This window comes from Aptenodytes patagonicus, chromosome 1, assembly GCF_965638725.1.
Source record: "Aptenodytes patagonicus chromosome 1, bAptPat1.pri.cur, whole genome shotgun sequence".
Classification (NCBI taxonomy): domain Eukaryota; kingdom Metazoa; phylum Chordata; class Aves; order Sphenisciformes; family Spheniscidae; genus Aptenodytes; species Aptenodytes patagonicus.
In genome coordinates, this window is record NC_134949.1 from 220,848,642 (window position 1) to 220,875,345 (window position 26,704).

The 26,704-nt window shown below is 40.0% G+C and overlaps 1 protein-coding gene across 9 annotated transcripts in view; it reads right to left on the minus strand.

Annotated features, from left to right (window-relative positions):
- The window catches only part of DLG2 (discs large MAGUK scaffold protein 2), a 1,063,600-nt gene that overhangs the window by 867,593 nt on the left and 169,303 nt on the right, over nt 1-26,704 (minus strand). For 3 of the 9 annotated variants that reach the window (XM_076328388.1, XM_076328379.1, XM_076328374.1), the window contains one exon: nt 22,133-22,207. The exons of the other annotated variants lie outside the window; for them this stretch is intronic. In XM_076328388.1, the coding sequence (XP_076184503.1) occupies nt 22,133-22,207 (75 nt within the window). The remainder of the gene's footprint in view (nt 1-22,132; nt 22,208-26,704) is intronic. 9 annotated transcript variants of the gene reach the window in all.

A 26,704-nucleotide genomic window follows, 5' to 3' on the forward strand; every position in this document is an offset into this window, starting at 1 on the left:
CTTTTTGTCAAACACTTCTTCCTCTTCATATATCTAGGAGAACATTCGGTCCTATTCTCTGGTAGGCTAGACCAGACCAGAGAGCACTTCCCAGACCAATAAGAAAGGCAAAACTTTTAGAGAGAGTAGTAATGACTATGCAGGAAATTCAAATTAATATGGTTAGCCACATTTGGTTTACCATTTTAAAAGACTGTTTTGATAGTCTTCAGGAGAAAAGGTAAAGAGGGTGAGAAAAGTTGTATTTTACTTCCAGTCCCAAACACACTTTTGGCTTTTCATTTCCTATTTCCTGGCTAGTGATAAGCAAGCTCTTTCGATCCCTTCGAACCCCCTGCTTTGTTTTCCCTGGCAGAAGCTAGCGTTCTGTGGTCCCTGGAGAGGCTCCGAAACCCAGAGTGGCTCTCTAATAAGTTATGGAAGAGCAGGACAGAATGCGTACTTGGCTTGCTCTTCAAGGGTCATGGTACATTAAATGGCTAATCTAAAGTTTGGAAAACTTCAATTAGTTTACTTTCATGAGAATGAGCAGAACTCCTGAAACTACTTCACCCACAGAGAGGTTAGGCAAGCTCAGAAAGGACTCCATAAGGGTTCAACGGCCTGATATCCTCAAGGAAGAGTGGTTTCCAGTATTTAAGCATGGAAATGAGACCCAGAGGCAAATAGGTCTAATCCTGCCTCTACCAATGTATACAGGTTTCACCTAAATTAGCCTTGTCTCTTATGCATGTATCAAGTTTTTTACAAGAAGTATTTACAACGTCTCCTGAGTGCTCTCCATGGAAGAAGTAAAGGGTATTATCGCCGTCCCAGGAAATGTTGATTAAAAGATTTTATGAATAATGGAAAGACCCTTTCTGTCTGTCAGATAAGTTCTGCTACATTTACATATGTCCTAGACTTCTCTTTGCAACCTCTTCAAGATCTATAGACTAGTGTTGGCTATGTGTCCACGACAGCATACCCTCCAGTATTCCAGGGCTCGGCATTTCTTAGGACATTGAGTAAACCAATTAAAGAGAATTTCGGGTACATTTCCATATGTAACCTACACAAAGGATTACCCTATTCAGTGGTTTATGCCTGCTGACCACCACAAGAGTGCCATGTCCTTCTCTATAAAATGGATGGAATCTGACCATTAAGACTCAAATGTGTTGCAATAATTTTTTTTCTCAACATTGTATAAGTAATGATTCCATCTTTCTGAGAAAACCTTCAGATTCTTCCACAACACTGTTTACAAAAAATGTAAGTGTGAAGCATTGATATACAATTTGGACAGAGTACTCACAGTACTCAGAGTACACACGTTTTGGACTGTCACCAAAAAGTGACAGCCTTCTTCACACAGCCAGTAGGTTAGATCCAAGCATCCAGCATTCCAAAAAGACATTACCAATTTTACAAGAATCCTAACAACAAACAAAGCACAAACAAACTAAATGGTCAATGTAATTTATTTCTGGAGAAATACCACAAGAAACAAATAAGTAGATAAATATATCTATTTCTAAAGCATTCTCCTTCATGCAAAAGCATGAGGTAACCAACAGATATAACCTGTTCTGTCATTAATAAAAACACCCCCTACCTAAGTTCATTGACCACCAGGAACAAAAAAACCCCAAACAAACAACAACAACAAAAAAACAAAACAAAAAAGGAGAATCCAACATTCACATTTGCATGCAGATTTATCTCTATATAACATTTAAATAAGGATTAACAGCTATAATTATCATCTACCTGGGATGGAATGCATGGCAAGGAAAAGGATATAAGTGGGGGTTCAGGAACCAGGCAAGGAGAAACATTGGCTGAGTAACTAGGGAGAACTGTCAGGCCAGAGATGAATATTAGAATCAAGAATGGATTCCAAGAGAAGTTGTAGAAGACCCACCACTAGATAAATCTGAAAAATTAGTCTTACCTAAGTTTTCAATATTAGTAACAATATTGATAAAGCATGCAACCGTGCACGTTTCAGAAAACAGAAATAGCCGAGAACTATTCACTCCTATGAATGCTGGAAGTTAATAGGTTTTGGTCACATCTTATTTTTGCAATTTTATCTAACAAGCTTTTGAGTGGTAACAGAATTGATTGTGGGACTATTCTCAATGACTTCAGCAACGAAGCTTACATTTCTTGCTCTTTTATTTGCCTTCAAGAAGGTGTTCTCTGCAAACAAATGGGCCAGAAACAGTTTCCTTGTTAATAAAATCACATTTTCCCCCAGTCTCACTCTAGGAGTGTTCCAGTATTTGATCTGTGCTTCACTCTAGCCAAATTTGAGCGATATTTCTTTGAATTTTGATCATTAATAAATCCACGTAGAGAGATTTATTTCTGTATAATGAGTCTTCAGGTGCAGAAGAGCTCCAAACCTTTACTAATGCACCAGTATTTCACATCTGTAAATAGCAACATTTCCTGTTGACATTCAGAAGCTCAGTTGTCCATATACAAGAGCCCTGCAATGGGCACATTTAACATTACTGGGCATATTAACAGGCACATCCTTTTCATTAAAGGATGAAAAACTCTCTGAAATAGGACCACAACTATTTTTAATGACCTTTCCCAGGTCAAGTTACGAAGCAATACATCCTCAAGTGGAAATGTCAGTGGGAGGCTAGCACAATAAAATCCAAGGTAAAATATAGTGTTTACGTAGCCATCAAACTGTCTAATTTTCGTTAAGCTGCAGATGTGGTCAGTATCAAGTAACAGGAGCAGGCTTACATTTAATACCCTCATGATCTTTCTGTTTTCTTCCTTCCTATTATCATTTCTCCTTCTTTATTATCTTGCTGTCTTTCCCCCTTTCTTGCTTCTGCATCTTTTTCACCTGTCATGGTTTAACCCCAGCTGGCAACTAAGCACCACCCAGCCACTCGCTCACTTCCCCCTGGGTGGGATGGGAGAGAGAACTGGAAGGGTAAAAGTGAGAAAACTTGTGGGTTGAGATAAAGACAGTTTAACAGGTAAAGCAAAAGCTGCACACGCAAGCAAAGCAAAACAAGGAATTCATTCACTGCTTCCCATCGGCAGGCAGGTGTTCAGCCATCTCCAGGAAAGCAGGGCTCCATCACATGTAACAGTTACTTGGGAAGACAAACACCATCACTCTGAACGTCCCCCCCTTCTTTCTTCTTCCCCCAGCTTTGTATGCTGAGAATGACGTCATATGGTGTGGGATATCCCTTTGGTCAGTTGGGGTCAGCTGTCCTGGCTGTGTCCCCTCCCAACTTCTTGTGCACCCCCAGCCTCCTCGCTGGTGGGGTGGGGTGAGGAGCAGCAAAGGCCTTGACTCTGTGTAAGCACTGCTCAGCAATAACGAAAACATCCCTGTGTTATCAACACTGTTTCCAGCACAAATCCAAAACACAGCCCCATACTAGCTACTGTGAAGAAAATTAACTCTATCCCAGCCAAAACCAGCACAATCATCTTAGAAATCCGGTGAATCCCCCCTTCAGTGAAGGAAAGCATCTTTGAAACAATTACTGGAGGCCTTCAAAGTATCCTCATCTCCCATTTCATTAGGTCAACCAGAGTACAGGATAACAGTTGAGTTCACACCTACTAAACTTAAGGCATGGGACCGCCTAGGAAAACAGAAACAAAATCCTTTTTCAGTTAAAAGTTTGTATATAACCTGCACAAACATAGAGGCAGGAACATAACAGCTGAAGTTGGAGAGATGCCTTTGCACAGGGCCTGGACCAAATCTGCATGCATTAGGAGTAATGGGAGCAATAACCGGTATCACAGCTTCACATGTACTCAGGCCTCATTCAACACTGCTGTACCACTTCAAGACATACAGGCAGAGTTTAAAATTAATGACTGACAAAACATCGGAGGAAAACGAGCCTCTCCTCCCACCAAAACACCAATCAGTGTAAGAGCACTGGGCTAACGGCCAGAAAACCATGTGTTATCATAAAACCTTCTCTACCAATATCCTTCTTCTATACTTACAGGCAAAACTGGGCTTTATGCATTTACTTTAACCCTCTGTGTAGACGTAACAGTTTCAAAGAGGCTGATTTCAAGAATGATAACTTCAACATATATTGGCAGAACACACATGTGGATTTTGCATCAAGCACTCAGTACATGAATAGACCAAAAAAATTATACTCTCTTACAAGGTGGATATAATTTGTATACACCAGAGTGGAAAGGTTCAAGGGGGTTTCAGGACACCAGGAGTGTAAGAGTAAGTCAGTGAATGTCTGGGTTTGCAAATGGTATGTGTAGCTCTTATGCTTCAAGAAGTTGTTTTTCAATAAAAGGTACAATCAGGGAAAGGAATGGAAAATCAAAGATTTTCTAGCATAACAGAGCGCTCACTAAAAAAAACAACATTGCAATTTAATTGGGATATGGATATGTGCAATTAACCCTGGTGAACTTGAACATGCACGTTCACACCAAATAGCAGAATCTGGACATTAGCATGTATACTACAAATGCTATTTTCTGTCATAACTTTACACTCTCTTCTTTGATCTTCTACAGCCTTTAATTCCATGTGTTGGCTGTTCACTACTTCTTTTTATTTATCCTCCTATATATGCTCCAAGGATTATTCTGACTTCAGTTATATGCCTGGTTATTTTTTTTTTTTCATGTTGGCCTTTAGTCATTTCAGTAAGACAATTAATTAAAAAACTAGTCAATCTTTCATTATTACAAAAAAATAAACATTTTTTCTAATCCTTTATTTCATAAGTGTCTAATAATGGTTGTCTGCGATGAGGATTAATGCTTTTTCCAAAACTCCTCAGTCCCTGTTTCATATTTCTTTACACGCCACAGTTGAGAAGAACTAAATGGAACTAAATGGAAGTGCTGGTCGTAAGGATTTTAGGACAGAACCATAAAATGAGTAGTAGCAAGTCATGCAAGCTATCATAGTCACCCAAGAGTTTTGAAGAAACTCAAATATGACACTGTAAAGTATTAACTGTGGAGGATCAACCCATCACTTAACTCCTCCTTTGTGTTAGGGGATTGTAAATTGGCAGGTTGATGCTGTGGCATCAACTTTAAAAAGGGCTACGGAGGGATCTAAGGAAATACAGAGTAGACAATCTGTGTTCTGTTTTGGAAAAAATGGTAGAAACTATACAAAAGAATAAATTAGTAGATGGAGTACAAAGATGTGGCAAAACAGAGACAAATCAAGCTGGGTTTAACGTATGGAAGACATTGTTCACAGACTTTTGAAGTCTCGTCTTTCAGAGGAGACAACAGTCATACAGATGAGGCTGATTATTCTGCTTGGATTTCCAAAATATTTAACACGATCCTTTACCAAAGTCTCTTAAAGAAATTATGTTCTCAAGAGGTAAGAGGACAGATCCTCCAATGAATTAAGAGCTTGACAAGAATTGAAAATGAAGGCTAGGAATAAAGATACACTTTTTCACTGTAGAAGGAAGCTTTCAGTGAAGTCTGTTAAGAATCTCTACTGGTGCCTATGTAATTCAAAATAGTCATAAATAATCCGAAAAAGAGGATAACAGAGAGCCGACAATGGTTGATGGGGATATTGAGTTATCCACAGTAGCAAAAATGAAAGTCAACTATGTAAAGCTACACAAGGATCTTGAGATGCTGAGTAATTCTGCACTAATTGCTGCCAATAAAGGGTGGGATTCATCTGCTTAATCATGTGTGTCTTGTGTCATTTTCCATGCTTTCAGGTGCCCTTCCTCACCCCAAGCTGCCTCTCTAGAAGAGAGCTATATATTATCTCCCCTGAGCCCTCCTGCATGGATGTCTCAGACACACTAGGGCAACTAAAAAGGCATTCAATTCTATCCACAGTGAAATTAAATGTTGATCAATGCACAGTAACAGAAACATCGTAATACAATCCTGACCATAGGTATACAACAATGGGCTTTACATGAACAATGACTATTCAAGAAAAAGTTCCACACAAGTTTATTTTTTAATTTATAAGAAACCCTGTTTTATGTCCTGTATTTTTCTTCCTTTTTTTTTTTTTTCTTGTTACACACACACAAGGTGAAAATATTTACTTGCCATTTATCCTTTCAGGCCATTTTTCAAGCTAATACAGTGGATGACTTAGATTTACATCTATTATCTCAATGACTGGCAGCTGACAAATGTCATCTTCAAACTTCAGCTCTGTAAGAAGATGATACTGATAGAGATTAATTTATTTTGACTCAAATGATCCTTTAAAACAAAACTTTATGTTGCTCTCCCCTTCCATAGGCTTTATTTAACTTTCTCTTGACTAGTAGCATGGAGAATAAGACATCTAACTCAATGTCTGAATTTACTGACGTTCAGTCTTAAAAGTGTTTCATGCTCCTTTATTTTCTTTGCTGTTAAATCATTTTAAGTTGTGGTATCGTTCCCATCCCCACTGAGCTCAACTCACACTGACTCCATTAAGTTCATTATTTCATCCATTTTAATTCTACCAAAAGTAGGACCCTATAGGAGCCATAGCCTAAATATTTTGGGTTGGTTGGTTTGTTTTTTAAACCAGCTCCCAGAGAGCTGCTGATTTTGCCATGGTTCTTACAAACACCTCCCTTCTTTCCTTTAACTGTTGTCAAGCAGTAGAACCCAACTCTTGATGCACTTACATACAAGTTTCGTCACTAGTCACCCATTCAGTAGTCATTTGCGTCTTATCCTCTTCATTCAAGGGCTTCCTGTTTTCTCCACCCCATTCCCTGCGTTGCCACTGTACGTATATCTGATAGATTGGTCCCAGTTCAATCCTATGGCCCTCTTCCATACATTTCCTGCTCCCCCATAGAACATCCCAGAACCACCTCCTGTCTCTTTTCATTTCTTCCTCAGTCTTGACCACTGGCTGTCTGAGGACATCTGTTTTGAATCAGATATTGTTAGCCTTAGCCAAATTCGCTTCCTGCCATTTCCTTTAGCTGCGCTATCTCCTTTCCTTTTAGATTCCTCTTAAAAATATTCGCTATGATTCAGCTTTTCTCCAGTGGAACAGATTCAATGTATGCCACCTTTGGAGAGCTTCCAATTATACAGTGGCAGAAAAAGTGTCCATATTTAGTTCCAAGAAGTTCTGACAGGTGAAATGAGCTAACTGATTTACATTTATTTGTCCAAATTACTGGCTTCTCTTCAATCTCCCAGTGGAAAAGATGTGTTTTAGAAGGGTGTGTTATTAGATGTGAGTGCTGCTATATTCTTTCTTTGATCTATCTGCATTAGTGATCCCTAAATTTGCTTGAGTCCACAGAGTAACCAGATGATTTGAAAGAATTCAGAAAAATATTCAGCATAATGTAACATTTTCGGAGCACCACTGTTTGTCAAAAGAGTGGTCAAAGCTCTCTTTCTTCTCCAGGTGGTATCTGGAATTTCCCACCAAAAGTCTTTAAGATCTGTTGTTCTCATGAAAAGTTCACTTTGGGTTTTGTTTTTTTGTTTTGCAGGGGGATTGACGAGGTATTTTGGAGGGAGTCTTTGGTCTACAGTACCATATTATCATATTAATGCTCACGGCTTACTGAATTTTTGGCCTTTACATTTCATTGGCGTGCTGCTTTGAGCCTAACTTCACCATCATTAATGAAAATATAAAGCAAGTCTGCATATAATATTAGTTCTGGAAGCAGCGCCAGCATCCCTCTGCAACTCAGTATATATCCATCTGGGCACATTCACTCCTGGGGGTCTAAAAAGTCATGTAGCAAGACTAAACTCTAAGCCAATTAACATGAACTTTTCTTTAAAACTTCAGGAGATAATGTAGCAAGCTCTTAAAATCAGCAGGAGTTGGGCGCCTAACTGCTCTTGATGTTTTTGAAAGTCTATCTCTAAAAAATGTAAGCAGCAGCTAATAATTTAGTAATTCTATCAAAACAAGCAATTAAGTGTGTCTTGCGTGATTTGTTCTCTATAAAAATCATGCTGCTTGTTTACTCAAACTTGTATTACCCTCTAGATTTTACTGATTTCATCTCCGGATATTTATTCAATTATATTATAAGGAATTGAAACCTAATTCATGAGCTACTCACAGTGACACCTAAATCTTTTCTCACGGCCAATCTGTCAAATGAAGAGATGATCAGTCAGTACAAGACAGACTATTTTTGCCAATGTATATTACTATACTTAGAAAGTAGAAAGTAACTGAGCTAGAGTTCAGTTAAAACCCATCTTAAGAGTTTGCTGAGCCTCCCAAGTTATTTTAAATTACCTAGCTTTTCTAACTATTCTGCATTGATTTGACTAAGCAATGCAATTTAACTAATGTAGTTCCCGACTCTTTCCTTCCACAAATTAGCATAGAAATGTCCATCTGCAAAGACTTCGGCAAAGGTCCTGCAGCTTTGCACTGGACTGATAGGCATTAGGCTCTGCCACAACTCAGTTTCTTGCCGCTCACCCAGTTTGTACTTGCAGGTGGAGTTTGTGCCTTATTTTTGTACGTAATGTATCTCGAAAGAAAACCTAGCAAAAACATTCAGAAAAAACTGGCACCTGAAGTCCATAAGTATTACTTCTACCTACCATTTTATTACATTCTTCCAAAAACAAAACCAAAAAGTTCCCACAATATTTCTTCAATTATCAAGATATGGTATTTGCTTACAGATGCTCTGTCATGTTCTGGACTTAATTAAAAACCTCGGTAATTTTCAGTAGAATCACTGATCTACTTTCCCACGTCTCCCTGGGCTCCATTCTGAATAAAGTCACTACATTAGGGGGTTTCTAGTGCCTGTAAGGTGACACTGCATATCGTCATCAACATTTCTGCCACACTTTGAGAAGGGCACAATGGAATTAGCTGCAGATCTATAAAGCGTGGTGACACTAAGAGCTGCCCGATCTGGCCTTTAGGTACTGGTTCCTGCAATGCAGTTCATGAAAATGACTAATAATAAAATTCAGAAAAAGTAGCATGTTGGCTAGAAGCAGAGGGGAATGCCAGAAGGAAGGGAGATAAAAGGATATTTCTGAAATTCCCTGTCTCCTACTGCAGGTGCCTGCTTGACCTGTGCACCTAAAAGAGATTACGATACAACACCTAAAGCCCTCAACCCTACTTACATGCCTAAATTGTCCCTTTGGGTAGAGTTGATTGCTTCATTCTTTCCCCTCAAAAGATGGATGGAGGATGAGATGCTCTTAGTATAATTGCATTTTTGTGAACGGAAGTTCAAAGTTCAGCACAAGCTTCACTCTGGAGGTCAAATCCACATTTCCACCTCCCAGGAGAGTGCTATGACCAGCAGCAACAAATAAGGCTCAGGCAGAGGAAGTCTCCATCCTATCTGTGAAAGGTGGCCAGCTGTATGTGGAGAAATGAAAGAAGGATGGGAAATTTACTTCTGAAAACTCCGGTGCCTGAAATCTTGTAGACATCAAAGCAGGGAGGAAGGGAGGGATGGGGATGGGAACGGGCATGGGCTTTATGAATTGCCTACTTGGACCTGGAAACTTAAATTTTGTCTAAGCTGCACTTCAGCCACTAAATTGCTTATGTGGATCCGGGGCTTTGTAGTCCCGTGATGCATCCCTGGCTGCTAGACTGGCAGTTAGAGAGGGTGTTTCGTGGTAGCTCATCCCGCTTAGAGGGCAGCGGCAAGAACAAGTAGCTATTTGTTATTAGCCAGTCTTTTCAATTTCATGACAGTTGGGGTCTTCTGGCTCCTGTTCAAAAAGCAAGATAAATTTGAGCTTCTGCAGGTGTGACAGTATCTTTATTCAGTGATGAATAAACAGAAAAAATAAGTTAAGAATAAAGATATAAAGATTGCACTAGTAAGCAACTGAATAAAAGACTGAACAAAAGGCTATGGAACATCTGCTAAAAAACCAACTAACACTTATTTTTCTATGCTTTTGAGCCACATTATTTTAAAACAAAGAAGTTTAAACCACCTTGAATATGGATAGCTTCAACCTCTGCCTATGATGCATAGATTCCTGAAACACTCTCTTTTTTAAAATTAGATTATACAATATGTCATTACGCCAATGTTTTGGTTGTGCACCCAAAGCCTGAACCCCCAAAATAACAAGCTGTTTTCCCATCTCCTGTCTTGCCCCCCCCGCCCAAAAAAAAAAAAATTGAAATGTCAGGTGCTCTGTAATACAATAAAATGCATGTTTTTCAGTAAGTTTTCCTTTCATCCTCAGTTTCAAGATAAAAAGGTTCTAATGCTGACCCAGGAAAATTAAATGTGGAATCTAAAATCATATCACATTGTTATGCAGTACTGCACACATTAATAGATCTCAAAGGAATTTAGGAAAGCAGTAAGTATTTGTATCTCTAGCTTGGTGAAAACAAGGGACAGACAGGGTGATTTTTCTTAGGGTGTGTTGGGGAGCAAGCCAGAACTCAGCAGTTCTTTCTCGGAAGAGCTCGTAGATCCTTTATCTCAGTCCCATTCTGCCTCAGATCAGCCGTGATGCTGTACAGTTTATGTAAATTCACCAGTAATAAGGACTCAGAAATTAGCTGACAATTCTGTTAATTACCTGTGAACCACAACACAAAAGAGCTCGCTCTCCCATGAAGCTGTAGTGATTCTGTAGATTATCACTACTAAACAAAGTCAAAATAAAAAATAGTATCCAACCTCCATGTCCAAAATACCATTTGGAGGTAGTAAAATAATCAGATGTGAATGAATAAAGATGTCAAGCTTGGTTTAGTAAATAGACCATTTAATAAGCTCCCTTTTCTGGGAGTTTACTGCTTCACAGCAGTTAAGCACATCTAAGAACCCAATAAACATGCAATATGCTAAACTACTACTGTGAATGCTATGAATCCACAAACCCAATTCAATTTTTTTTCATTTTCAGAGGTGATAAACTGAGGAGACCCTTCTACTTTCATTTCAAAATCAATTTTGTCATTGATTTCACTGAAACAAAAGAAGGTCTTATACAAGGACCTACTGTTAATTGGAAAAGAAAGACTGCAAATAGCTTTACAAGAAGAGCTCCACAACTTCCTATCAGCCGCAATGTAACAAATAATATGCAAAAAGCAACAGAAAATAAATGAGAAAAATGGAAAGATCTGCTCAAATACATTTTTTATTGTAGAGAATGCTGAGTTTCCATAGAACTGATGTTGCAGAAAGTTAGTGGCAATTTGAATTTCATGAAAGATAGCCGAAAAAATCATTGTTTAAATCACCCCTTAAATCTCTACAAGCACTCTTCGTGCACATATCTAAAGGGGGAGAAAATGCATAGCTGATCAGATTATATTCAAGTAGAATAAGCTAGTAGAATATTACACTAGAAAACTGATAAGCATATACGTGATAAGTAAAAACTTCTTTACTACAGTTAAGAATTGATAAAGTAAATGCCAAGATTTTATTATCAAACCAGTTCTTTATTAAAAAAAAAAAAAATCCAGGAGAGGATTCAAACTTTCAAGGTTTAATCACTTTTACCAGCAAGAGAGAGAATGAGCAACCAAACCCTTCCCTGTTACACTGGTGCAAATCTAGATTTACTTCATCATATCTGACAGCAGAATTTTGTTCCACTTACCTAATTCTTATTTTAATGAGTTCCGGTCTATCAAAAGTAACTGCCCATCCGTAACCTCAAACTTAAGAAGCCTCTAAACTCCTGATTGCTGGAAGCAGGAAAGATATTCTGAGGGAAATATCACTCTGTATTTGACATCTTACCACACTTTCTCTCTCAGCATCAACCACGGACTTCTATCAGCTGCAGAGCTATAGAGGTCCTTTGGGACTTTTGTTCTATCTGCTATGGCTGGTCTGAAGTTTTATGAACCATCTAAAGAGACTCAGTCTGCTAATGCCAAATGTGACATAAATCAGCTTGTTAGCAGGCAGGTCTGGACTGAGCTTGGAATCAAAGGCTCCGCCATGCAGAGATGCAACAGATCAGGACATGCAATTCTGTTTTACAGTAAAGGGGCAAATCCAGGTAGACTACAAATTCTCAGGTGAGTGATTCGCCTGGCTTTTTTACTGAGACTAATCTTCAAATAGTGGCTTTTTGTGTTTCGTGCTTTATCTTATCATATTTATGCAGTAGCAGAGACAACACAAGATCACAGCGGAGGTTAGAAGAAGTGTGTGAGAGTGAATCATTTCCAAATTCTTACGTGAGGTTTTACATGATAGTGTTTCCTGTAGCAACAGATGACTGGGTTCAATCTCCCGAGGTTTATTCCCTGTCCTTCAGTCCGGTATCGCCATTCTGCTACTGCCATGACATTTAAATATTTCTAGGTGGCTATCCAGTGTTAGAAATCACTGTTCTTCACTCATGACTGTTACTTTCTGATTACCTATTCTGCAGTGATAAATGGATTAAAAATAGTAAATGTTTATCCAAATAGGAATATCCCTCCCTAAGTACCTCAGAAGTAAGGACACGGCAGGGAAGAAGAAAATGTGAGAGCTATTCTGTGGGTGAAAAGAGAGCACCGAAATAAGGAAGAGCACTCCCTTACCCCTCCTTCCATCCCCAAAATAATTCAAGACGCAGCCTTCACTCAGGAAATCCCAGACTGGTGACAGCAAAGGGAGTACCTCAGCAGTCAGGTTGAGAGGCAGGTGGCACAGCCAAAAAGGATAGGAGCTGAACACCAACAAGTTTAGATTAGCTATAGACAGGGCCAGAGAGTTATTTATGCAGCAGAGATCAGTACAACTGGGGTAAGCTCAGGAGCTGGTGCCAGAGGCATGAAGAAGGAGGTACTGAAGTGTCCATATAAAAATACATATACATAGTATGTATTTGTGGGAGGAAAATCTTAGCTTTTCTGTGGTTTTGCTTTTTCTTTAATTATACAGCATCCTATTTTAGATGTTTCCACCATACATTATAAACAATTCAGCGGAATACAGAATACATAGCCTCTAAATGTAGCTGTCCCTGAAACTCAGCTCTCAGCAAAGACATTGACGGCAGAGCAGATTGCAGATCTGACGGCTCCTACACACTTTGGTTGTCCCGTTGCCCTATAGCTAGAGCACAGCTCACAAACTGAAGGTAAATAACCGAGCAAAGGGGTGGCCCAGGCTGCCAAAATAACATATCAAAACCCTTTCCTGAAGTTACTCCATTACCTATGATGGTAAATATTTGTAAAAATGTCTCTTCCCTTTCCACAAAAGAATAATGTCCTGTTCTGCCATCCACTGCTTTGTTACAAAGCCCCAAGGTTGTTCCAAGAGCTGACCAGTTGCATGGCACAGTAAAATGGTTTACAAAGATGTGGCATAATGCTTGGACTAATTAGCTCTATCATGGGTTAATTACTTTGGGTGCAGCACTCGTTCCAGAACTGACATGCTCAGTGTATTCTACACAATGTAGTCATGTTCTCCACCTCTCTGCTTCTCCCCCTTGTTTGTAAAATGGGGATAGCAGCTTTTCCCAACTTATTCACAAGGGTCTTGTGACAACAAATTAATACCCCGAGATGCTCAGACAGTAAGGAAACACAGTAAAGTATCCAAGGTAAGAGAGAAGAGATAGGTCTACTGTGGGTTAGATGAATAGGTACTGTTGGAATGACTGATAGGATGCGTCTGAATCCATAATTAATGCTAAACACTTCAAACAAATATTTATCCCTGTGACTTCACGTAAGATGGTGATACTTGATGCAAAAAAGGCAGATGCCCACCCAGAAAAATTCACGCAGGGACACTGACCCGTAAAGATGTATACACAAGCTTCATTCAGACTGCAAGAGTCATCAACAAACAGGGCTGAGCTAGCACCTTTGGTTTTCGGCAAGGCTCAAATCCCAGGAAGGGATGATACAACTCAGGTCTGCTTGCATGGACAACTGAAGGTCTAGTTTTCAACCCCCTGAAAACACAGGATATTTAGACCTATAATTCATAGTCTTCCTGTGACACATAACAGTTTATTAATTATATGGTTTACAGGCACCTTCCCATTTATATTTCTTGCTTCCTTAGAGCACCCAAACCAAACAAAGCAAACAAATCCTAATTTGCATGAATGTTCCCAACTGTAAAAAAAAAGTCCCAAACAGTAGAGAAATTAGTATTCCGCAGGGAAGAGTAATTTCTATCAGCCTTTGAAGAAGCTTTTTATATTCATTTCTTCAGAAATGCCTGTGCAACACCTCCCTGACATACAGGCTGCCCCAGACCCAGGGCAGGATTCCCATGCTCATTTATAGTGGCATATGAGCGATACCAACGGGGTCGAAGGGAGGTCCCCCAAGCACTTCATGGGACACATCCAGAACTTTTCAACAATAAATCTTTGGAGAACACATTCACTAAGACGGCTATTCACAGCCATTTATGTGATAAAGAGAGACCTTTAGGTTTCTATAGCCCTGTAAGTGTAAATTACATTATACAGTACGTACGTACTGAATGAACAACAGGACTTGCAATCGAAAAGTCCAAATGAAAATGCCACTAAAACATATGGTCTATTATGGTTAAATGGATTTTTTTTTCAAGGTATTAAGGAAAAAGGTGGTTGGTATAATACAAGGTTAGGTGAGATGCTGTAATACCTCTACGGCATGGGCTGTGCCCAGATCCAATGCTGTATTTGCATTTTGCCTGGAAGACAGTGGCAGCTCCATCTATCTGTAAAAGGCTAGCTATAATAAACTGCTTGTTCAGGGTAGCCTAGAAGGAAAGTCTCATAGCTGAGTCTCTGATGTAGGTCACCACTTTGCCACAGACTTGTGCAACACTGAGCAAATCCCCTGGCTTGGGATACATCTTTGGTTCAGACACCTGTATCAGAGCTGGTTGTCTAGGTCTCCTTTATCATTAATCAAGAGAAACACACTCTTCAATAGCCCAATTCATACTTCACGGACCAGTCTAAAGGTGAACTGCACCTCAAAAGTGTTTATAGCTCTCCAATGACATAAACCTGGACAGATGAATTTCACTTTCAGCATCTCTATCAAATACTACCGAACAAGGCATAGTTCCTACCCCTTGTCTTCCACAACTGCTTCAGCCACAAGTTTCTTCTATAGATTTTTACAGTGCCAGGCACAATGAGGCTTCTTGCTAACGTGCAGTTTCCAGATATTATCGTGGCATGAGTTACTGAACAATGAGTCACAGTCCTACTCTTCCACTTGATCTCTGCTTCACCTGTTGATTACGTACACATACACTTTTTTAATTTATATGATGAACATGTTTGATTTCCTAAAAAAATTAAATCACTGCCTCATTCTATGCTGCAGCACATCTAAGAGAAAAATGACAATAATTTAGCTCATCTTACTGGGGACTAGAAATACTTTTAAGCAGTCATAATAATCATATTTGCTCGTTATTGCAGGGTGTAAATAAAGAGTGGCGCTAACTTTGTTCTTGTGTATATTGCCATAAACTCAGAACGTTTGAATTGCTCGTGTTTGACCTTAGCATGGAATTTCCCATGTCAGCAAAGCGTGGCTTTTGGGTAGCAACACCCCTGGGATATAACCCTCAAGCTATGTATATGTTATCAGAAAGACTATACTCCAATAGTACTTTTCCTCTGGGAATAATAAATAATAAATACTGTAGAATTTGGATGTGCACACTGTTTTTAAACTTCAGTGACACTGTCAAAATGTTGCCTGGCTAAATCAGCACTTAAAACAGATTTTTAAAATAGTGTCCAGAAGAGTATTAAGTTTTGTTTAATTTTTTTTTCTTATAAACCTCATGAGTTGCAATGATTTTAAGTAGTTAAATCTATATTTGTTTTTCTATAAAAGTTTACCTTTAAGTAATTGCTGTCATAAAGATCAATACCAAGTTTCAGCTTAAGGAAAATTTCTATAACCAAGTTAGAAATATTTTGTTCTAAGTTATGCACTGCTACACTTCTGTGACTGGGACTGCTGTAGAAACATCCTGGTGCTTTCCATAAAACAAATAAAGCAATAAAGACAGCAAATATCCTGTACGTAATGTGTGCTTAATGAGATTACTCATTGTAAATAACTCATGCAAAATGTTTCCTGATGATGATGTCAAGCAGCTATGTGGGTCAATCTGCAGATAATGGTTTTGTACAGCTTAATGTTTATCATACTTTTTTTTTAAATTAATTATCACCTTACCTTAAGGGTTTCTGAGCTTGTTTTGCAATTGTGAAACCCCTCCCTTGTTTCACTGGGAACACATGAACTGAAACGGGAGGATGGACCACGTATGTCATAAATTAAGCATATATATTTCATTGTCAAGGGGCTATTACCATTTTAAAAAATCTTCTCTCCCCTTTCTTCCCTACTCTTTGATGAAATAGAGCAGTAAATGGCTTCTTTTGCCCTATTTCTCTCAAAATTTTCTCCTGAGCCCTTCTGTTAACACATACTCTGCTAGTGTCTGCCTCTATCTACCCAAGCATGAAGCATTTGCTGCCCTGCTGGGATGTGCCGTGATTTGCTGTTAATCCAACACTACCTTAGTCTAGCTGGAACTTTCCCCACTGAATCCGTAAATCAGATTACAGGAGAGATGTCGCAACTCTTCAGCACCTCGAGCTACCGCCAACAACAATAGGAACAGCATGTTTTTCCCCAGGGAAGGCTGGGGAGGGGTGGTGCAAAGGAGAAGGACACATCAGAGAGCTATCCAAGGGGAAGGGGAATTTAAGTGGCTATTTTAAAAAGCAGCTTCATAGCTGGCAATTGGTGACAGACCCAGCAGTGAAGGGTCCAGACAGCCTTTTTAAATGGTAGAGAGGTGGACGGTAAACTGCCTTGAGCACTGGGCAAGGAGGGTCACAGGAGACCTTGGAATGAAGAAGATCTGCAGGAATATAGTGACCCAGCAGAAACATGCATGACATTAATACCTCCTTTAAAAATAAAACTGAGTTTTAGCACTCAAAATTTTCCATTACCATCAGTGCTGAGGTAAAAGATAGAACAGAGCATTGTATTAATAGCTCAGTTTTCAAATATTTCAAGTTAGCCACAAAAAACATTCCCCACCACCCGGATTGTCTGTGGAATTTATTAGCCAACAGGGTTTTAATACAAAAAGACTTAAAGCTTAGAGAGAGAGAGAGCCCCTGCAAAAGGCACTTTCTGGAGTGCAGAGCTATTTATTTATTTTATAGAGCACTTCTACAAAGGAGAGGAAGGGACATCGTTACAAGGCACAATGCGAAGTCCCAGGAGAGAGCCAAGTATAGCCAAACAGAGCCATTTATTTGTTTTGCATTTAAAGAGAGCAAGATTGATTTCAGAAATTATTCTTCCAGACTCACAGCCTTAAAACAAAGCAGAATATGCATGTTTTAATGTTTCTACTTGGCTGCATTGTACAATATCGTGTCAGAACATTCTTTACATAGAGCACAACCACCAGAACTAACATGCAGTCATCTTCCAAAAGTATGAATTTCTTTAAAACAACTCCTGTGAAGTGAGCCTGAATACAAAAACCTTGATTAGTTTGAACCAGGAATGTTTACGGGTTAACTCCCAGTTCAGGCTAAATTCAGATATTGAGCAGGGCATTAGTGCATTCCTGTCCCTCCAGTGTTCGCAATAAACTGGGAAAAGAGAAAGCCAGAGTAATTTTATCCTCCGTGCACTGATCTATCCCACGTAAATAGAGCAATAGTATCCTGCACATGTATGCAGGTTCAAAGAGGAGTGACTTTTGCTCTCCTTGTGTTATGGATATAGGTAAATCGAGGGGCAGAAAGACTGAGGGCTCAGCTGCAAAGCAGGCTGGCAGCCAAAACTTGCACTAAATTTCCACAGAATGTAGCACCTATGTAAAGCCGCAGCCCGTGAGCTATCGCAGCATGCACGGCTGCTGCATTTCCCCTGTGAGGACCCTCGCTCAGGTTCCCCTACCCTTAAAGTCACTTTCCCCTTCTCCACATGAAGGGGACAGCTGATGCTGAATGAGGCTCTGCTTAGAGCATGTACCAGATCCTTTGCCTTTTGTGCCCACACAACCTTTACCACTCTCTCCTGCTGCTTCTTAGTGGCAGATGACTCCCCAGAAGAGAATCTTTTGGTGGAAGGGGACTAGGACAAAGGACCAAGGAGCTCTGCTGAGACTGCAGCAGGGAAAAGCAGAGGGATCCTATTAATGCTTGCAGGGTGAGATAAGGTGAATGTTTGTGCTGAATGCCAAACTCAAGAAAAGCTGTCAACGGGGCCAGAAGAAAAGACAACCCCAAATGTTTTAGCAACACAGGTGCATCCTGTGATACTTCATTATCTTTGCATAATGGGTCTAGCTAGCGAGCAACCCCAGGGATAGGAAGGTTTAGTATGCTAAAGAGCAGTGCAGTTAACTCCTTTTGGAGTGTTTTATAATCAAATACTACAAGTCCTTCGGAAGACATGACTAAAAGTGCAAGTGCAGACAAAGCCACCCTTAGGTAATTCCCTTGATTAAAGCTCTCAGACTTGAAATGAATCTAATTAAGAACATTGTGAAGGCACAGAAAGGCAGTGTTCACTTATGCCCTCTTTTGCAGATGGTGAGTTGCCAAACAGAATTGAGAATCTTAATTGCAAGAATCATCAGCAAATTCAAAAAGGATGGTAAATCAGGGACTGCAAAAGTCAGACTGTTACATAACAGCAATGCTGCCAGATCTCCTGGTTCTTGCATTAGATAGGAAAGGCACTCCCAAGAGAGGATGCAGTGCTTTTTATAAAAACTGCTGAAAAAGGAGGCAGAAACCTAGCCCAGACTCATGCCATCCTGAGTGATGCAGCCAGCAAAATTGATGAAAGAGGATACCCTTTCTACCAATTCGTTTTTCCTTCATTATTTGACGCTGTTCCTATGCCCCTCTTGAGAGGCAGCCGAACACACAATGGTCGTCTAATGGAGTTCTCACAATTGGTCAGATCTCTGCTTTTTTTTTTTTTTTTTGATCTTTCAATCCTTCCATAGCAGGTAATGTGCTTTGATGTGTCACTGGAAATTTTCATTTCATTAATCAGCTTTCCATCAAAATGCTGACATTTCACAGATATTCTTCTCAGATAAAAGCAAGGCAGTTAAAAAATACTTTTGAAATCAGATGGTGAAAAACACTGACCACCTAGAAGTTCATTTCTGTCTGACTAAATTTTCCCCAACTGTCTGCCTTAGTCTCCCAAGAAAAAACATCTACTGAAGTATGGTAAAAAATGCTTATAAATATCTGATACAGATAAGGCAGACAGAAAAATCTGTTTGGCTGCATAGAAAATGGTTTGATAAAAAAGAAGCAGGAGGTACTTGGGAATTACAACTTATTTGTGGGGTAGAGCTGAGCTCCTTCACTCCATTCAACTTTTGTAATCAAGCAAAATATAGACGGAAGCAAGCTCCAAGTAGGCAATTACCTCAAGGACCACGTGTTGTTCTCTACATTCAAAAAGAATAGCAACTAAGTGAATGGTTGAACTGTATTCTAATAATAACCTGGGGTTTTTTTCATAGACTCATAGAATGGTTTGGGTTGGAAAAGACCTTTAAACATCATCTAGTCCAACCCCCTCTGCCGTGGGCAGGGACATCTTTCACTAGATCAGGTTGCTCAAAGCCCCGTCCAACCTGACCTTGAACACTTCCAGGGATGGGGCATCCACCACCTCTCTGGGCAACCTGTGCCAGTGTCTCACCACCCTTATCATAAAAAAATTCTTCCTTATGTACAATCTAAATCTACCCTCTTTCAGTTTAAAACCATTACTCCTTGTCCTGTCCCTACAGGTCTTGCTAAGAAGTCTCTCTCTATCTTTCTTGTAAGCCCCCTTTATACATAGAAAGGCTGCAATAAGGTCTCCCCGCAGCCTTGTCCTCTCCAGGCTGAACAACCCCAACTCTCTCAGTCTTTCCTCATAGGAGAGGTGTTCCATCCCTCTGATCATTTTTGTGACCCTCCTCTGGACCCACTCCAACAGGTCCGTGTCTTTCCTGTGCTGAGGACTCCAAAGCTGGAAGCAGTACTCCAGGTGGGGTCTCACCAGAGCAGAGGAGAGGGGCAGAATCACCTCCCTCGACCTGCTGGCCACACTTATTTTGATGTAGCCCAGGATACGGTTGGCTTGCCGGACTGCAAGCGCACATTGCCAGCTCATGTCCAATTTTTTATCCACCAGTATCCCCAAGTCCTTCCCTGCAGGGCTGCTCTCAATCCATTCATCCCCTAGTCTGTATTGATACTGGTGATTCTCTTGACCCAGGTGCAGGACCTTGCACTTGGCCTTGTTGAACTTCATGAGGTTTGCATGGGCCCACTTCTCCAGCTTGTCCAGGTCCCTCTGCATGGCATCCCTTCCATCTAGCATATCAACTGCACCACTGAGCATGGTGTCATCTGCACATTTGCTGAGGGTGCACTCAGTCCCACTGTCTATGTTGTTAATTAACATAATAAATAGTATTGGTCCCAGTACCAGTTTCCACTCTAACAGTTTAACAATAACAGTTCTTGGAGTTATTCTGATCTTAGCCCAATTCTAGTGCTAACAAAGACAACAAAGCTTGATCCTCAGTTTACCATTTTTTGTGACAATATAGAAATGTGCAAGTTAGCAGGTCTATAGATGTTACCTATGTGTGCACACATATCTGGTGTAACAAGAGACAAACAAAGAATACTCAGGATAAATGCTTTTATTTTTGATGGTTTAAGAAACAAATACTCTAAAAAATACCCAAAGCATTTAAAGCCACTATGTGAAAAGTCAAGTCTTGGTGTTAATGGAAATCATTGAGTGCAACTGCTCCTGACTTACTACAAATGCCCAGTACACTTCCATTTCTCAAAGTACCACACTACCATACTTGTGCTCACACTGCAACACTCTTAATATAAATAAAAAAGAGCAAGACTCCATCACAAAGTCAATCCAAAGCCTTTGAGAATGGAAACTAACAATTAAGAAGAGTTACTAATTAGTTACTGAGCTAGATTCACACCTGGTAAAAAACTGTTTAGCTCAGCTTTTCAATCAATACTTTTAAGTGGGTCTATTTTAATACAGATCAACAATAACATGATTAATTTTAACATATTATAAGGACAACCAAAACCACAGGGTTTACAGTCACTTGCAAGATTAGCGAGAGACCGAGGGAGAGCGAAAACTTGAATTTGTTTCTCATTCATCTACTCATAAAAGGTGACAAGTTGATAGCTGTGGACCAACATCATGCTGTGGTCCAAAGCCAAAGAAAATGTCAACTAAATCCTGCCAATGCCTCAGCTGAGATAAATCATCATAGCTCTATTAGTCAGCGTTCTAACTTCCAGCACCCAAGGATTTGGCTCTATCTACAGTGTATGTTCAGACAAGTTATAAATCAATCAAGTGTCAACTTGACCGCAGTTTCTTTTTTCTCTTTAAATATTACTGTGTCTTTGATAGTTAAAAACAAGTCTCACTGAAGTCGTCTAATTGGCAGGAGGAGGAAAGCATTTACAAAGGTCATTTCCTATAAACCCAGCAGACTAAAGTTCACTCACTGCCCATCATCCAAAAGTTGTTGTTACCTACACTGGGAAAATTTTCCCACTTATTAGTCCAAATTAGTTGGAATCATCAGTCTGTCTTTCTTCCATGAGAATGTGGAAAAGAAAAGATGCATCTCCCCTTCCTTGTGTCACCACCTGGGTCCAGGGACAGCCTGGTGCTTTAAACATCCGCTGTTTCTGGCAGACCCTGCAGGAGCTTATGAATGAATTCCCACAAACTGTGTCCATGACCACGCAAAACTAGCAGGCTCCCAGTCATCATGCTCAGCTGGAGCCCAGAGTTACAGCAATCAACAGTAACTTCACACTCCTCTGAGCTGGAGTCCACCAACAACCATACCATGCTTGCCACTGATCCCCATTCCTCCGTGTGGAATCAAATTCCCAAAGAGGCTGAACTTCTGGAGAAGCCTTGCTAAGCCACTACCCAACATTTCAACAGCTCAGGCTTCCCAAGGAGTTCGGTCTGGCCTTAGGACTCATTTCTGTTCTTTCTCAAATGCACTGAGTACGGAAATTTTACCCGACAGGGCTGCTCCAAACACAGAGACTTACCATTCAGTCTCTCAAATCTTTGTATTAAAAGGCTCAAACTTACGGTAGAGTGCTGAATGGGTATCCAGGCAGGTGTTTCGACTGAGCATTTGTGGGATGGGCATCTGCCATGGCTCTGCTGCAAATAAGTGAAAATGGCATTATACACAACACAGTATGTGCTGCAATCGCTAGGCGCAATGGACTCCATTCCAGATGGAGCATCTAGGAGTTTGCTAGTATGTATTACACCTCACAAAGTCATTTTCCACTGTCATGTAGGGAAAATAACCTGCAGTTCACAGGACCAAAAAGGCCTCGACAGTTGTCCATTAATTTTGCTTTGAAGTTCTCAGTTATGTGGGTAAACATATCCTTCATCCACTCCAAACCCCAAGCATGTGCCTTCTGGCCTTCCTCTGCACTGGAGCATTCAGAGAACAACAGCAGAGCTTTAGGCAGTAGGTAGAGACTGGCTTTTCCCCCCCATTTCATGACAGGCTGCATTTTCCGTTATGTCCTCTTTGAACGAGTGATAGCTGCAGCCTGAACCACCCCAGGGCTATTTTCCAGGAGAAGTAAGTCTGTCCCAAATTTTTAGGGTGTGTTTCTTTGCTGAGCAGAACACTCTGCTTGCTCCCTAGATTGTCCCTGGAGGACATGGAGCAAGTACCCAAGACTCCTGCAGTTCCCTGAAACTTTGCAGAACCAAAAGAGTGAGGGGTTAATTTAAAGTTTAATGTTCCACATGGCAGTGCAAGATGCAACCATCAGGCCTTCAGGCTGATCTTCCTGTAATTTCCCTTGCATTTGCAGTGATTCAATTACATTTTAGCAAAGGTTTGGAGCCCATCAGAACAAATTGCACAGCAGACTGGGTCAGAGTCCCTGAAGAAAAGTTCAGAATAAATTCTGGTGTCTGCCACCATTACTCTCAGCATTTCACATAAGAGTCAAATTATTATTTGGCTCCTTGAATTGGAGGACTCTTGTAATCATGTGTGTTTCTGAAGCTGGGAATAATGGGGGAAAAAAGCTTGCTTCCTTTTTATTTTCATTTAAGCCAGATATATCGCAAGCAGCTATGTTACACCTTTCTTTTCCCCATGCTGAGAGCAAAGGAGAGCGACCTCTGCAAACACTAATGATTAGGCTTCACACGATTTTCAGTTTTGAGTCTGATTTAAGAACATTAACTAATGCAGCACTATTAGTGCTTTGCTCTTTATCTCCAAAAAGTAAACATTTGTAAAGCATTGCAATACTAAATACCTTTATAAGTAAAAAAAAAGGAAAAACTGTGCATATATATATCAGCTTTACATTCCCCAAACCTTAAAAACTGGTTATCTATTATATTTTCACTTAGACAACTTTAAGGAATATTCAGAAAAACAGCTAGCAAGCAAGAAGCATTGCACCTTTAGATGAAAGTTTAGAAAATCTTGCTGTCATGGCAGCAATGTCCTGCGGGTGTGTGTTATCTCCTGTAAGGAAGGGATGAATGCAACAGCAAACTATGTAATCCTATCAAAATAATAAAACTATAAATGAATTTTGATCAGGAGACTAAATGAAATATTGGTAATTATTTTTTCCTTTCTTTAACAATTGTACATCTTCAGTCTTTAATCCAAGGCAAAATAAAGGCAAGAAAATTAATAATTTGCTTTGGACAGGAAACATTTTTCTGATTGAAAGGCCTGATCTTACAAACTGAGGTAACCATGTATAACATGTTTGTCAGGAGACTCTTCAAAAAGACGCCTCACATTCTTAAAGAGGATACATCTGCAAAATAAAAGCTCCAGACCTCGTATCAGGAGGGGCTAATACTCTGCAAGTATTCTTGACTTTGAGATTCGTACCAAAATTGTCCCAAGGCCCAGAATCACATGACACATGCTGCATATTCAAAGGCCAGAAAGACAGAGGTAACCGGGCATTGCTCGTAGGCAGCAGTTCTCCAGAGATCCCAATTTTTCAGCACAAGGGCTGGGCTGATCGTGCATGGGGTGATCGTGGGCCGTAGGGTGACCTGCAGAGCTTGGCCTTTCGCAGCTGGATATTTGAATTACTGTGCTGATAACATGACATTGCACTGGTATTGTCTGAGAAATCCATCTAGTTCAAGGGCTGGGACTGAACACTTTTCTCCTACAGCTTTTTGGGGATTTGGGGTTGGATTTTTTTTGTAAATTACAGCTGATTTCTTATTTGTATGATCACTACTTTTTGTATTGTTGTGTGAAAACCAATGCTTTTCATACCTTCAATATCTTACACCCTCACCTAGTTGAAATAGCTCTAAGAAATAAGGTTGTATATCAGCCGCTGGTAATGCTTTTCTGCATAGAAGTGCTCAATTATTATTTTTTTAAATAAGCCAAAACCTCCAACATGTCACACCTGGAGAAACCAACTAAAAAAAATACCCAAAAGGTCAACACTACATAAAGTATTCTGCAAGCATAGGCAATACAAGTGAGCATAGGAATAAATATGTTAGGAATTATTTGCAGGCTGTAGAAGGAATTCGTTCCATCGATTATTACTGCTAACATTTTCCCCAGCTTAGGAGTTTGGTGAGCATAAGAACTATAGACCCTGGTCTGCCACTACACTGGAAAGTTAAAGATCTGAAAAGTGATGAAAATCCATCATTTGAAATCATCTTTCTTCAGACAGCCTTCAAGGGAGGACAGAATTACCTGTAGTTTGCTTTTCATGTTTACTAATACTTGTATGCAAAAAGAATATGTCTTGCCTTGCTGTTTGGGAGAATATGTTCCAATAAAAGAGTTCTCCATCTGAAATGGAAACAGAGAGCCTGTTTCTTCATAGCTTATGAATGAGCGATTTCCACAGTCTTGTTTTACTCCCTTTCTTTGAGGATACCCGGCCTCCTGCACTAACTAAGCTTCACCCTTGAGACAGCTCCAAGGTAGTGATAGACACAGTTATCCAGGCGTAGGCTTTATCACAGCTTCATGCAATCAGAGCCTTCAAAATATGCTGTAAGATCTTCAGCTTGTGTAATTTTTGTATAAAGAGACCTTGGGACACAAAAGAATAAATCCATTCTCATTGCTGAATTCAGCATTAGTCACAGCTGTTTTTCTGGGTTGATGCTTTAAATCCCTGATAAATTGCACAGCAATAACACAGTCAGGAAGCAATGAAGCAATGACCAAAGTCAGATAGAGATGCTAACCTCCTAGTCAGTTAGAGACAGTGCAATTCCTTCTCTGGAGGCACTGTTACATCTAATTCCCAAACCGATAGGTTTATCAAGCATCCAGAAATACAGACCCCATAGGTAACCAGGAGACAGAAAAGCACCAACTTCAGAAGAAAAAACCAAGGCTGCAAGCAACTTGCAACTTGCAACTGCAAGCAAACAACTTCCTAGTATGCAACCTTTAAGCAAGCTTCTTTCCTACGTGCTTTTCTCAGTCAGGTGTTGAAATAACTGACTTCTATTAGCACTGGTCAGAAACATCAGTATAATGTATCTGCAAGATACATTAATATAATGCAGAGTGGTAGCATCAGTGCCCACTGCAATACTGAAGTGGGAAATATTGCATATTGAATATTGAATCGGAAGGTGAGAGCTTTATGGCACTGCACGAGAGGTTTCAGGTGACAGAGATGCAGTTGCACATCAGCAAGCTCTGAGTAAGGTTTCAAGGAAGAATTCCTCTTTTGTGTTGTGTGATCAACCATAGTGACTGCTGAGGGTGTTTGGAGGACTTTAAGAGCAAGTACTGTCTCATAGGCAGGGAGAGATTCCATATATATCATCAATACCAAATTTGGATGGCCAAATATTGCCTAATGTGACTGTGGCTGCAGACACATTTGGAGGCAAATCTTAGTTCTGCAGGAAGATGTAACAAAATCCAGAGAGGATATTTAGGAATATTTTATCTGCTAAAAGTTCAGGGCTCACTGAACTGCAGCAGTCTTTAAGATCTGACTTAATATTCTTTGTCAGAGAAGATATTGGTGATCAGAGTCAAAACCAGTCACAGCTGAGATTCCATTTGTATCCACTAGAATGGCCAGGAATATGACTTGCAAATTATATACAAGTCCTTGAGTGAGGTCTCCAGTAGCAAAAGAGCTGGGTGAAGTCAAACCCAGTGGAACATACACAGCCACTCCTACATATCCTTGCAAATTATCTTCTCTGATGCAGATGATTCTCTGGAGAAATGAAAATTGTAGATCTCAGCTAGAGGTCTCAGACCGAGTAAAATATAATCCTATACTAGGCCATACCCCTGACCTAATGAGTCACTCATAAATAACCATTCCCTTCTCCTTGACTGCACACATCCTCTCATTTTTCAGAAGTCTTGGATCAGGTGAAGGGAGACAGAAGGAAATTTGCATGGTAGTAGCAAACAGATTAAAACACAAAAGAAATGCATGTTTATGTTGAGGATACATGCCAGGAGACACATCTTTTCTGCTTTTAGTGGCCTATTGGACATTGCAAAGAATCCATTTGGTCAGCTCCAGCTATGTGAAATGCATAAAAATGCAGCTCACCTCGGCACTAGGAAATTATCTTCCCACCTCCACCCAGGCCCTCCGAATATTAGAGAAGGGACCTGCTAAGGATGTA